The following is a 15,710-nucleotide window of genomic DNA, read 5'->3' as shown; positions in this document are numbered from 1 at the left end:
TATATATATATATATATATATATATATATATATATATATACACATACAGTATATACTGTATATATCTACCAAAGTGGCCTAAAAGTAAATTACACTTCACAATTAGGAGTGTCACTGCCAATACGATAACGATATCGGAACCTTGAGTATTGGCCCATGCGGGTATCGATCCGATACGATATCAGCACAAGGCATGCAAACTTTTCTTATTTTGGAGTGTGGAATGTTGAAAAAGGTTTGATCAATAAACATTTGTCAAACAAAGAAAAATGTTAGGTAAGGATGGGTACTGTTCATATTTGAACCGATACGGTACCAAGGAATTGATACTGGTCGATACTTAACAATACCAATTTTGGGGAATTGCGTGTGTTACACTTAGACTTAGACTTGGACAAACTTCATTGATCCACAAGGGAAATTGTTCCACACAGTATGGAAAGGGTAAGGATGGAAAGGATAATGGAGGTATAAAGTAGACTAAAATGTACCATAGTAGCAATATCAAATATAACATATATATCATATTTACATATTATATATACGTAATAATAAATGCAATTAATAAATGTTAATTGTTTTTTGGTAATTAAATGAAATTTTTATTGCAACATTTAAAAATAAGTGGATTATGATTACTGCTGTCCCGTTGTTAAATGTTCACATTTGAGTATGTAGGTCTGACATTAAGTCTCACTTACAGTTGTAAGTCCAAGATGTTACATGGCAGTAGTGTATAGTTTATGATGTGTGTTTTGCTTTTTTGTTGTGTTAACAACATAAGTATTGTACTTATTACGCAGCAGCTGTTTGATTTTAACATGCTTCTTATTTGTAGTTTACATGAACACATTTTGACGTGTTGAAATCGCCATGTAAAACTGCTAATGCTAATCAGTAGCATGTCGGTTGCAAAGCCAATCTATACTGGCATCAAGCTAGCGCAGTTTTGGAAAAGTCTTACTTTACTTTACCTTACTTTACTTTACTTACTTTACTTTGAGCGTTTTTTGAGTCAATTTCTTTGTTGGCATTAAAAATTGTAACATTACCTAGAGGCGGTTTGGCTGAGTCCGCTCTCAGTGCTGCTGTAGTGATCAAGTGCCAAAGTGAGTCAAGACTGTCAAGACTGAGTCATCAACAGGGCGTGACGTCCTGCGCAACCCAGGTACCGAAACAAGGCACCGTTTGATTTCACGTGAATCGGTGCCCAGTAGGACCGACGGGATTCAGTATGTCCTAAAAAAAAATACCGGATTTGGTACACCTACTTAATGGTAGCTGTGAAAAACACTAAAATATTTAATAATAACCGTCTGTTATAGACTTGTGCTGTCTTTAAGTTGGAGTGGCAATTGTTTTTTTGGTGACACCTGTTGGCCATAATTCGTTAAATTAAGCTCACGACGCAGTAAATGGAATAATGCGGACACATTTGTTACTGGATACTTTATCCACATTGGAGACTTTGCATGTGTCACTAACATGCAACCATAATTATTTGATACTTGTTCATATTGACAAACGTGTTGTTTTACACTGCAATATTGTTCAATGAAGGAGATTGTGGAAACTCTCTTCCAGTGGGTCCTCCTGACCACTAAGCATTTCTAGGCGAGCCCGTTTCATTGTTTACAAGACAGTTTTTATTCTTCAGAACAAGTTTTTGGTGCTTTTCAGCAGTCGTCTTTTGGTCAATGTTCTTTGTGCTCTCGCTCTCCCCCAGCTCCAACTCCGTCTCTCCTCCCGGCCGCTGCTTGTACAGAGCGACAGGTGATTAGATAACAAGGCCCAGGTGGACCATCTACGCACCTGTCGCTGACTTTGAGGCCGGTCCTGGCACACCCCACCTCGCTGCAGGCCCGCAGGCCACGCCCCCCTCCACAGACATGTATTACATACAGTGGTGGTCAAAAGTTGACATACACTTGTAAAGAACATAATGTCATGGCTGTCTTGAGTTTCCAATTATTTCTACAACTCTTATTTTTTGGTGATAGAGTGTTTGGAGCACATACTTGTTGGTCACAAAAAACATTCATGAAGTTTGGTTCTTTTATGAATTTATTATGGGTCTACTGAAAATGTGAGTAAATCTGCTGGGTCAAAAGTATACACACAGCAATGTTAATATTTGGTTACATGTCCCTTGGCAAGTTTCACTGCAATAAGGCGCTTTTGGTAGCCATCCACAAGCTTCTGGCAAGCTTCTGCTTGAATTTTTGACCACTCCTCTTGACAAAATTGGTGCAGTTCAGCTAAATCTGTTGGTTTTCTGACATGGACTTGTTTCTTCAGCATTGTCCACACGTTTAAGTCAGGACTTTGGGAAGGCCATTCTAAAACCTTCATTCTAGCCTGATTTAGCCATTCCTTTACCACTTTTGACGTGTGTTTGGAGTCATTGTCCTGTTGGAACACCCAACTGCGCCCAAGACCCAACCTCCGGGCTGACGATTTTAGGTTATCCTGAAGAATTTGGAGGTAATCCTCCTTTTTCATTGTCCCATTTACTCCCTGTAAAGCACCAGTTCCATTGGCGGCAAAACAGGCACATAGCATAATACTACCACCACCATGCTTGACGGTAGGAATGGTGATCCTGGGATTAAAGGCCTCACCTTTTCTCCTCCAAACATATTGCTGGGTATTGTGGCCAAACAGCTACATTTTTGTATCATCTGACATCACATTGACAAAGATAAGACCTTCTATATATGATAAGAGTTGTAGAAATCATTGGAAACTCAAGACAGCCATGACATTATGTTCTTTACAAGTGTATGTAAACTTTTGACCACGACTGTATGTCTACCTTGTGTGCTACTGTGTGCTTAGCTGTTGTGTAGTTGCTAGCTCATAGTAGCCTATAGCCTAGCCTGTTTACTTTTTTTTAAATTACTTTAGTAAATAGAATAAATGGTTTTCTTATTGGAGGACACCCCTATTCACAATAATAAGCAAAGTAGGACATCAAGTGTTCCTTACTGTTGCTTTAATGAGAGTCTCATTAAAGCATCCATCGTACACACTGTACCAAGCATCCAGTGTTCCTCACATGCAGCAAGACGGTGCATTTCTGCAAAAGACAACCAGATTATAGTGGTGTGGTGACTCCACAAAGTGAGCGTCTTTAGGTGGAGGTTAGCGTGTTGAAGAGTATGAATATGGAAGTATTGCATCAGCTGGAGCCTCAAATTGCTGAGTCGGCTGCTGAGCACCGTTCACTCCTTCTGCCGCTCTGTCTGTCAACGCAGCACCGCATCACCACCTCCTGACATACCGTGCACACACACACACACACACACTCACACTCTTGTATTTCTTACCTTCCTGAGACCTCCGAAAAATGCCTCCCTCTTTAGGATCACTCTTTCTAGATATATAAAGATGTGTATTTACAACATTAATAATATATACATCCATCCATTTTCTACCGCTTGTCCCTTTTGGGGTCGCGGGGGGTGCTGGAGCCTATCTCAGCTGCATTCGGGCGGAAGGCGGGGTACACCCTGCACAAGTCGCCACCTCATCACAGGGCCAACACAGATAGACATTCACACTCACATTCACACACTAGGGCCAATATACTGTATACTATGCAAATATAAAACAGCTTGTGTTGAAAAATGAGTTGGAATTTCACAAGAAAAAGGTCACAATTTCACAAGAAAAACTTAGAATTTTGGCAGTATTATAATAAAAGTCGTCATTTTACTCAACGCAAGTCAAAATGTTACAAGAAAAACTGAACATTTGTGCAATATTATGACAAAAGTTTTAATTTTACTCAATAACAGTCGCAATTTTATAAGAGAAGCTTAAAAATGTGTCAATTTTATGAAAAGAGTCGTAATTTTACTCGATTTTATAAGAAAACTTTAAAATGTTGGCAATATTATAATAATAATCGGAATTTTACTTGGGAAAATTATGACAAAAGTCATAATTTTACTCAAAAAATGTCACTATTTTACAAGAACAAAATTGTTTTGGCAATATTGTGATAAAAGTCAGAATTTGATATGACAAATGTCACCATTTTGCATTAACAAGTAGTAATTTTACATAAAAAGGTAGTAATTCTACATAAAAAAAGTAGTAATTCTACATAAAAAAGTAGTAATTCTACATCAAAAAGTAATAATTTTACGAGAAAATATTGCAATATTACAGAAACAGAAAGAATATGAGGAATTGTTCCCAATTTTATAAGAAAGAAGTCGACACATTGTGAGAAAAAGACTGCTTTTAGTTAACTTTTTTTGTTGTTGAATTTTTCGTTTGTAATTGGTTTTTAATCTTCATTATTTACTTCAAGGTATTACCGTATGTCCTTATATACTTATTTATTTTTTATTAATTTTGGCCAAAGGGGGCGCATTTACATTTTTTACACACACGTGTTATTACATACACTACCGTTCAAAAGTTTGGGGTCACCCAAACAATTTTGTGGAATAGCCTTCATTTCTAAGAAGAAGAATAGACTGTCGAGTTTCAGATGAAAGTTATCTTTTTCTGGCCATTTTGAGCGTTTAATTGACCCCACAAATGTGATGCTCCAGAAACTCAATCTGCTCAAAGGAAGGTCAGTTTTGTAGCTTCTGTAACGAGCTAAACTGTTTTCAGATGTGTGAACATGATTGCACAAGGGTTTTCTAATAATCAATTAGCCTTCTGAACCAATGAGCAAACACATTGTACCATTAGAACACTGGAGTGATAGTTGCTGGAAATGGGCCTCTATACACCTATGTAGATATTGCACCAAAAACCAGACATTTGCAGCTAGAATAGTCATTTACCACATTAGCAATGTATAGAGTGTATTTCTTTAAAGTTAAGACTAGTTTAAAGTTATCTTCATTGAAAATAAGGACATTTCAATGTGACCCCAAACTTTTGAACGGTAGTGTATGTTGGCCAGAGGGGGAGCACTTCAAATTTTTACACACACTTGTTATTTCATATGTTGACCAGAGGGGGAGCACTTTTAAAAGCGACACACAGTCAATTTGAAAAATCCCTCCTTTTTGGGACCACCCTCATTTTGATAGATTTCACCACCAGGGGTGCAAATGAGACATTCTCAATTAGATGCAATTATTTTCTGTATTGGGACCATGATTTATGTCCTCACTTGTTCACACCTCCTCATATGGAAGCTACTTTCCCTTTTTGATGTCTCAAGAATGGTAGAAATACAAGAACACGCACACACACACACACACACACACACACACACACACACACACACACACACACACACACACACACACACACACACACACACACACACACACACACCAGGCCCAGAAGATGAAGAGGATTATGTAATGTGTGTTGTGTGTATTCCTTCAATCAATATGTCAGCTGAAACATAACTTCCCAGTAGGAGCACATCGATACTTGATCATTTAGCTGTCGCCCCTCTCTCTTTTTTTTGCTGCGTCGACAATTGTGTTGTCTGAATGCCTCTTGCATTTACAAACCCTTCAAAGAAGGTCTCCCAGCGTAAACACTGCTGACCAATGTTGATCTGCTCCAATGAAAACACCTCATCATTAAAAAGTGTCACTATTTGGCAGCACAGTCCCCCTGAATCACTATATTGCAGATGAATCATGTGACCTAAACTGACTAATTAGTATAAACTTTTAACCGGGTCATTAGCAAACATTAAAAGTCATTGAATGGATTTTGCGAGGCATTAAAAAGAAAAGGCATTAAAAAATTGCAATCGGTAACAAAAAAGACAACAAAACAAACCGCCTGACCCAGTTTTTCCAATGTTGGACAAAAATTCCTAACAAAATGTATTGAAGCGCAATTTTTGCTACCAGAGATGGAGAGTCCATATTGTTTTATGTTTGTTTACCTTTTTAGTTCGGATAATTAAGTTATTCACCTTCCAATTACAATAGTGCAAAAATACTACAGTAGTAAAAAATATGTTTATTGCGTTTGAAAGGGTTATTTGCATTGTTAATATACACAACCCAAAACCAGTGAAGTTGGCACGTTGTGTAAATGGTAAATAAAAAGAGAATACAATGATTGGCAAATTCTTTTCAACTTATATTCAATGGAATAGACTGCAAAGACAAGATATTTAATGTTCACACTGAGATTTTTTTTTTTTTGCAAATAATCATGAACTTAGAATTTAATGGCAGCAACACATTGCAAAAAAGTTGTCACAGGAGCAATTTTACCACTGTGTTACATAGCATTTCCTTTTAACAAGACTCAGTAAACGTTTGGGAACTGAGGAGACCAATTTTTGAAGTTTTTCAGGTGGAATTCTTTCCCATTCTTGCTTGATGTACAGGTTAAGTTGTTCAACAGTCCGGGGTCTCCGTTGTGGTATTTGAGGCTTCATAATGCGCCACACATTTTCAATGGGAGACAAGTCTGGACTACAGGCAGGCCAGTCTAGTACCGGCACTCTTTTACTATGAAGCCACACTGTTGTAACACGTGGCTTGGCATTATCTTGCTGAAATAAGCAGGGGCGTCCATGATAACGTTGCTTGGATGGCAACATATGTTGCTTCAAAACCTGTATGTACCTTTCAGCATTAATGGTGCCTTCACTGATGTGTAAGTTACCCATGCCTTGGGCACTAATACACCCCCATACCATCACAGATGCTGGCTTTTCAACTTAGCTCCTAGAGCAATCCGGATGGTTCTTTTCCTCTTTGGGCCGCAGGACACGACGTCCAAAGTTTCCAAAAACAATTACAAATGTGGACTCGTCAGACCACGTAACACTTTTCCAATTTGCATCAGTCCATCTTAGATAAGCTCAGGCCCAGCAAAGTCGGCGGTGTTTCTGGGTGTTGTTGATGGATAGCTTTCGTTTTGCATAGTACAGTTTTAACTTGCACTTACAGATTTAGCGACAAACTGTAGTTACTGACAGTGGTTTCCTGAAGTGTTCCTGAGCCCATGTGGTGATATCCTTTACACACTGATGTTGCTTTTTTATGCAGTACCGCCTGAAAGATCGAAGGTCACTGGCATTCAATGTTGGTTTTTGGCCTTGCTGCTTACGTGCAGTGATTTCTCCAGATTCTCTGAACCTTTTGACAATATTACTGACCGTAGATGGTGAAATCCCTACATTCCTTGCAATAGCTCGTTTAGAAATGTTGTTCTTAAACTGTCGGACAATTTGCTCACACATTTGTTCACAACGTGGTGACCCTCGCCCCATCCCTGTTTGTGACTGACTGAGCATTTCATGGAAGCTGCTTTTATACTCAATCATGGCACCCACCTGTTCCCAATTAGCCTGTTCACCTGTGGGATGTTCCAAATATGTGTTTGATGAGCATTCCTCAACTTTATCAGTCTTTTTTGCAAACTTGTGCCATCTTTTTTGAAACATGTTGCAGGCATCAAATTCCAAATGAGCAAATATTAGCAAAACATAACATTTTCCAGTTGGAACATTAAATATCTTGTCATTGCAGTCTATTCAATTGAATATAGGTTGAAAAGGATTTGCAAATCATCTGTTTTTATTTACGATTTACACGACGTGCCAACTTCACTGGTTTTGGAGTTTGTATGTTATGATAATATTGGTGACTAATTTGGCCACAATTAATGTTAACTTTTCAACATTATTTTTGTCAAATGCTTAAAACTTTGTCTATATAGACATCTGTGTGCTCTTGACCACGGGTGTCCAAGACTAAGAGTAATTTGGCAGGCGTGGTGTTTTCACATAAAATACCAACAATCTGGTAGTTGCCGCCTCGTCGCCATCTGATGGCCAATTCAGCAACTCAAATCAGTGGCTATTAATTGTACATTGATTGAAAAATGTGCACAGCATTCATTTATATGACCCAATCCAAACAACCTTCCCTAGTCATGGCGCAAAAATAAAAAATCAACAGACATGGCCACACATAACACAACCTGCTCACTGAACTTTGTGGATTATATAAAAAACGTCTAATCAGCATAAAAAAATTACACCTATTTAAATCCATTACAAGGGATGATGGGAAAAGGCAAAACACTCTCTCTCCACTTATCGATGTTTGGCGCATTTTCGCAGCTTGATATTTCTGATTGATTACAAAACTTTAAGGAGGTCGTCACGGAAATAAACAAGGTAGGAGTTGAACTTTCACATACTGTTAATATACAATTATATGAATTATTAATTATATATCCATTATATTAATATGATACTATGTAATCATATACAGTCGCGATCAAAAGTTTACATACACTTGCAAAGAACATAATGTCATGGCTGTCTTGAGTTTCCAATCATTTCTACAACTCATATTTTTTTGTGATAGAGTGATTGGAGCACATACTTGTTGGTCACAAAAAACATTCATGAAGTTTGGTTCTTTTATGAATTTATTATGGGTCTACTGAAAATGTGAGCAAATCTGCTGGGTCAAAAGTAAACATACAGCAATGTTAATATTTGCTTACATGTCCCTTGGCAAGTTTCACTGCAATAACGCGCTTTTGGTAGCCATCCACAAGCTTCTGCTTGAATTTTTGACCACTCCTCTTGACAAAATTGGTGCAGTTCAGCTAAATAAGTTGGTTTTCTGACATGGACTTGTTTCTTCAGCATTGTCCACACGTTTAAGTCAGGATTTTGGGAAGGCCATTCTAAAACCTTCATTCTAGCCTGATTTAGCCATTCCTTTACCACTTTTGACATGTGTTTGGGGTCATTGTCCTGTTGGAACACCCAACTGCGCCCAAGACCCAACATCCGGGCTGATGATTTTAGGTTGTCCTGAAGAATTTGGAGGTAATCCTCCTTTTTCATTATCCCATTTAAAGCACCAGTTCCATTGGCAGCAAAACAGGCCCAGAGCATAATACTACCACCACCATGATGCTTGACGGTAGCAATGGTGTTCCTGGGATTAAAGGCCTCGCCTTTTCTCCTCCAAACATATTGCTGGGTATTGTGGCCAAACAGCTCAATTTTTGTTTCATCTGACCACAGAACTTTCCTCCAGAAGGTCTTATCTTTGTCCATGTCACAAAAAAATAAGAGTTGTAGTATTTATTGGAAACTCAAGACAGCCATGACAATATGTTCTTTATAAGTGTATGTAAACTTTTGATTGCGACTGTATATATATATATATATATATATATATATATATATATATATATATATATATATATATATATATATATATATATATATATATATATATATATATACATTGATACCTGCTTTTTTTTCCAGAATCGTTGGTCACTTGGTAGGAAATACTGTTATTTTTGTGTAACGCCATGAATCATGCGCTCCATCCAGTACTTGAGCGCACACATGTGTCGGTCACAGATGTTTGCAGAGCAGTTAAGCTGCCTTGGAGCCCGCTGAAGGGCAGCCTGATGTCACATGTCTGGCCTCACAAGTCAATACTTAATCTCCCGTAGCCATGATGGAAGCTTGCCTGTCTGTCTTTGCCCTTGCCCTCATTTTTCCTATAAACCCGTGTTTTTGTGTCCTCAGAGCACCAGAACCACGCACGAGAGCTGGTGAAGAAGGCCGACCTGTCACAGTGGGACGCCCTGGTTATCATGTCGGGAGACGGGCTGCTCTTTGAGGTGCTCCGACTCGGACATAGCGGCAGATTTATACACCGCGGATGCTATTTATTCATGCTTGTTTCATCAGGTGGTTAACGGTCTGATGGAGCGCGATGACTGGCAAGAGGCCATCCAGACCCCTCTGGGGATTCTGCCGGGTGGCTCTGGCAACGCCCTGGCTGCCTCCGTCCATCACTACTCTCAGTGAGTCCCTCCTTTATCGCAGTCATTGAAAGACACTTTTCACTTATGGCTGCCCTCAGAAGCCCGCTTGTTACAGTGGATATATATGAATATTCATCTATAATCGCAATTCAACACAAAATGTTTCAAACACCGTATTTTTCTGTATTTTCTCACCATAAAGTGCACTGGTATATTTTTTAGAAGAAAACATGTTTCCATATATAAGCCGCACCTGACTATAAGCTGCAGATATACAGTATACGTTGTAAAATGAGTTATTTACACATAAATATTTTGTAAATGTTTATTTACATACCACAGGGGTGTTCAAACTTTTCCCACTGAGGGCCGTAATTTTTGAGCTATCACAGAGAAAATATAAATACAATCCCACTAAATATTGTTGGGATCCAAAAGGTCCTCCACCCATAAAGTGATCATTTTTTATTAGTTTTTTTTAAACTTTCTACACTTAAGTTACGAGATCAACTTCAGATATATCTGTCCATTTTACGTTTGAACTATTATTTCGTTTGTTTTATGCTCTTTTGTCAAAGAAAACATTGATGTATTTATATGGCAACCACACAATATATGCAATATTTTCCACATAAAACATTTTAAAGTGAAATATTTGAAGTAATTGGAGCCTTAAATAGGTCAATAATTCATTATAACATAGATTTTATTTTTAATTTTTTTGAGCAATGGCAAAAAAAGAAAAATTAAGGTAGACAAAAGGAAAAACAGCCTATGGCAGCTTTGTGTCAACATTGCAACTCTTTCTAGTTAGATTTCACCTCAATCCACTTTTTTAAATGTTTTATTTTTATTTTTGCAATAGCATTTCCAGAATGTGTGGCGGGCCGGTAAACAATTAGCTGCGGGCCACAAATGGCCCCCAGGCCGCACTTTGGACAACCCTGACATACCATAATTGTTTCAAAATGGTGTCTGTAACACGGCAGTAAAACGGCTGATCAAACAAAACAGAAGTCATTGTCATGGACCCACTAGCTGCGCAAGCTAGCTCTCCAATCAGCCAAACAGACTCAATAACTCCATGGTGACGTTTCGGTGAATTTACTGAGGAATTTGTAAAACTGAAAAAATACAATAAGAATGTCGTAAGTTATAAATACTAACAGAGACACTCATTAACATGTTAGCATATTAGCTAATGCTAACGCTGCTAGCTTGATTATAAATTTCCACAAATTTCTTAGTAAGAATTGTTTTAATTATATTGTAAAGCTTGCTTGGATGATTAAGAGATGGAACGGCACTTGTACTTCCAGTTGAAAGCTTTAAATAGCAGGAAACACTTGTAGGCATTCACCTTGCGGCACCTGCAGTGAGCGAATTTACTGAGGAATTTGTGAAACTGAAACAATACAAAAAGAATGCTATTGTAAGTTAATAATGCTAACACAGACACTCGTAAAAACATGTTAGCATATTAGCTAATGCTAACGATGCCAGCGTCATTACACCACAATAGCACGTACAAAAATGCATGAAAAAACACTCCTAACAGACATCACACATGGGACGGTTCAGTGAGTAAGAATTGTTTTAGTTAAATTGTAAAACGTACAAACGTTGCTTTGAGTGATGAATGAAGAATCCATATGAGTAGCAACGTTATGGACAACTAAAAGACGGAAGGGCACTTGTAAGGCATTCACCCAGCAGCCCTTATCCAAAAGATGGCGCCATAGCACAAACAATAATACAATTATAATAAAAACTATTTGTATTATGTTTGTCAGCGAAGAACACTCCATAAATTAGCTGCACCGTTTTATGAACCGCAGGTTTCAAAGCGTAGGAAAATATAATTCATGGTATATGTTAATAATATAGAGGTGTTGCAGCTTTTTCCAACAAGGGCCACAAACTAATAAGTCGAAGTATGCGGGAACTATCTTGATTTACTTACTTTTTTGTAAAAAAAATACAAAAATAAAAAGAGAGATAAAAGCAGATGTTTTAAGACAAAACTTATTGTCAGCTTTGTGTTGTAGGTGACAAAGTATTATTCATTATTACACAGGTAAAAACCACGACAGTAAAAATTAATTAAAAAAGCAAGAGAAAAAGCTGAAATTTTGATACTCTGACTTTTCAGTATGAGACCATTGGTAGAAGAAGTTTAGACATTTTTAGCTTTTTTCCCCTACATTGTAAAAGTTGCTTTTTTTTACCCTGCTGGCTGCATTTTGGACACCCCCATGTTAATAAGATGATGTTGCATGGTCAGATAGGTCTCAGCTTTAAAAGACACGCTATTCTATGCAGTACTTGCAATTTCTCTGTCCAAATTGACAGAACAAACACGTTAAGTAAGAAAGTACTTTATTGCTGCACAATACTTCCAGGCTTTCGCGGCCCATATGAAACGATGAGGCGGCACAGATATGGTCCCCGGGCCTCCAGTTTGACACCTGTGCATGACCGGGTCATTTAGAAGAGAGTTAAGAAAAAAGCTTGCCGAGCTTAAAAAAAAAGTGATTTAACTCACTCCTGTGTGATTCTGCTGCCAACTGACACGTCATCACTCAAGAAGCAGAGGCTGCTGATAACCTCAAAGCAATCATGTCCTACGTCTAGGAACTCAAAAAATCTCTTTATTCAGCATCATCCAATGAGAATTTAGTGGAAAGTTCAATATAATATAAATGCCTGCAGCCCTCACTGCACAAACATGGTGGCCGTGCTATTTATGTATTATTAGTAAAACACCAGCATATCTTAGTGTATCACGATATAAGTGTTTTATATCGCTCGATATTGATGATTATTTATATTTTTTTTGTACCTATGGAAAATAAGGACCGGTAGAAAAATCTTTCTTTTCATTATAATCCCCTCAGCTGACAAGGCAGAAAGGAAATGTCAACACAAGCATAGAAAACAATGTCAACAAAGTAGTAAAACCACATTACAAGCCTGTTTCGCAGGTTTCCCTTTATATATATATATATATATATATATATATATATATATATATATATATATATATATATATATATATATATATATATATATATATGTATATATATATATATATATATATATATATATATATATATATATATATATATATATATATATATATATATATGTATATATGACAAGCGGTAGGAAATGGACGGATGGATATACATATATATTAGGGCTGCAACAACTGATCGATTAAATCGATTAAAATCGATTATTAAAATAGTTGCCGATTAATTTAGTCATCGATTCGTTGGATCTATGCTATGCGCATGGGCAGAGTTTTTGTTTGTTTGTTTTTTTTTATTATTTTTTTATTTTTTATTTTTTTAAATAAACCTTTATTTATAAACTGCAACATTTACAAACAGCTGAGAAACAATAATCAAAATAAGTATGGTGCCAGTATGCTGTTTTTTCAATAAAATACTGGATAGGATAGAAATGTAGTTTGTCTCTTTTATCCGATTATTAATCGATTAATCGAAGTAATAATCGTCAGATTAATCGAGTATCAAATTAATCGTTAGTTGCAGCCCTAATATATATATATATATATATATACACATATATATAAATCAGGGAAACCTGCAAACATATATATATATACATATATACATATATTGACATGCGTTCAAGTAAAATGGGTAAAAAGGTTCTTGGATGACATTTTGACTATAAAAATACATTTGTGTACAAATATTGGGGTCTTTTCTTAAACTAATTTCAATTATGCAAACGAGTAATCACCTGTGATGAATCACAATTATTTGAAATTCAAAAATGTGTTTAATTTAACTAAAAAAATAATCATTTGGCAGCCCTAATGTATTTGTATGTGTATGTATGTATGTATGTGTGTGTATATATATATATATATATATATATATATATATATATATATATATATATATATATATATATATATATATATATATATATATATATATATATATATATATATATATAAAGGTATACATATAGTTGGCCACTAAAAGGCAATAGAGTCTGTGCAATGGATCGAAATGATTTGGCTAAGTTTAATTTTAATTTTCATCACAAAATACAAATTACTAGATAGCTAATTGATTTGAATGTTTCTGTTTTAATTGTTGCAGATGTAGTCTGTGACAGGTCCTGTTTCTGGTTGTACTCCTCTCAACTGTCTTTGTTTTCTCCTTTCTTCAAGCCGGTCCTCTCTCCTTCTCTCGCTTGTTTGGATGCTATAATTAATAGCCAGCCTCCATTTGCTGCGGTCTGCAGCTTCCCAGTTGGCCAGGTCGATATTTCCTGCCTTTAGATGACATTTACACACATCTTCATAGCGAAGAACAGGTCTTTGTGTAGACCTGGAGCCAGTTGCGAACTCACCGTACAGTAGGTCTTCCGGGATTCGGCCGAGTGACTTGGCCAAGCTAGCACGTGCGTTTTTTGTGCTAGCTAAACATTCATGCTCGCTATACCTGCTTGTGCCAGAACGTCTTGGGTCAAGCCAGGTGATTGGCAGTATTCCCCTGATGCAACGAAGGTGAAAAGTATTTAGTCTGCGTTCTTGGCAGGAGTCCATGTTTTGTTGCCATAAAGCAGGGTACTTGGCACGCAAGCTTGGTGTACCTTCATCTTGGTATTGGTGGCTAACTTGATGTTATCCCAGAACCGGTGGCTGTTTTGCCTATCCGTGTGTTCAGCTCAGCAACAAGGGAGAGGCTGCTGCAGATGTTGGAGCCTAGCTAGGGGAAGTTCTCCACTGCCTCCAGGGTACGAATACCCATGTTGATAGTCGGAGGGCTGCAGACATCTTGACCCATGACCTTGGTCTTCTTGAGGCTGCTGCAGATGTTGGAGCCTAGAGAGGGGAAGTTCTCCACTGCCTCCAGGGTACGAATACCCATGTTGATAGTCGGAGGGCTGCAGACATCTTGACCCATGACCTTGGTCTTCTTGAGGCTGCTGCAGATGTTGGAGCCTAGAGAGGGGAAGTTCTCCACTGCCTCCAGGGTACGAATACCCATGTTGATAGTCGGAGGGCTGCAGACATCTTGACCCATGACCTTGGTCTTCTTGAGGCTGCTGCAGATGTTGGAGCCTAGATACGTGAAGTTCTCCACTGCTTCCAGGGTACAATACCCGTGTGGATAGTCGGAGGGCTGCAAACATCTTGACTCATGACCTTGGTCTTCTTGAGGCTGCTGCAGATGTTGGAGCCTGGATAGGGGAAGTTCTCCACTGCCTCCAGGGTACGAATACCCATGTTGATAGTCGGAGGGCTGCAGACATCTTGACCCATGACCTTGGTCTTCTTGAGGCTGCTGCAGATGTTGGAGCCTAGATAGGTAAAGTTATTCACTGCCTCCAGGCTATGAATACCCATGTTGATAGTTGGAGGGCTGCAGACATCTTGACCCATGACCTTGGTCTTCTTGAGGCTGCTGCAGATGTTGGAGCCTAGATAGGTAAAGTTATTCACTGCCTCCAGGCTATGAATACCCATGTTGATAGTTGGAGGGCTGCAGACATCTTGACCCATGACCTTGGTTTTCTTGAGGCTGCTGCAGATGTTGTAGCCTAGATAGGTGAAGTTCTCCACTGTCTCCAGGGTATGAATACCTGGGCTGATAGTCGGAGGGCTGCAGACAATGTGACCCATGACCTTGGTCTTCTTGCGGCTGATAGTGGGGCACAGGGGACGTTGTTGACGAGTTGTCAAAGTACTTCCTCCGCATGCGCAGTCAGGGCATCCTCGTCTTCTCAAAGCATTTCTCTGATAAGTACTTTCCTTTGTTTTTGCTGGGAGATGTGAAAGGTTTCAATCACTTCTGGTGTGAAGATCTAAGCCTTCATCTGACTGGCTGAAGGCACATGATGGCACCAAAGAGTGTCGGAGCGAGTACACATCCTCGCTTTACGCCACATCTGATGGG

General features: G+C 38.1%; 1 protein-coding gene across 1 annotated transcript in view; it reads left to right on the top strand.

Annotated features, from left to right (window-relative positions):
• The window catches only part of LOC133652103 (sphingosine kinase 1), a 57,691-nt gene that overhangs the window by 27,100 nt on the left and 14,881 nt on the right, over positions 1-15,710 (top strand). Inside the window, exons 4-5 of the mRNA XM_062050486.1 lie at positions 9,524-9,618; positions 9,689-9,804. Coding sequence (XP_061906470.1) covers positions 9,524-9,618; positions 9,689-9,804 — 211 coding nt within the window. The remainder of the gene's footprint in view (positions 1-9,523; positions 9,619-9,688; positions 9,805-15,710) is intronic.

The sequence above is a fragment of the Entelurus aequoreus genome, linkage group LG06 (assembly GCF_033978785.1).
Source record: "Entelurus aequoreus isolate RoL-2023_Sb linkage group LG06, RoL_Eaeq_v1.1, whole genome shotgun sequence".
NCBI classification, from domain to species: Eukaryota; Metazoa; Chordata; class Actinopteri; order Syngnathiformes; family Syngnathidae; genus Entelurus; species Entelurus aequoreus.
Note: the sequence above shows the minus strand (reverse complement) of the source record. Positions and strands in the feature narration are given on the sequence as shown.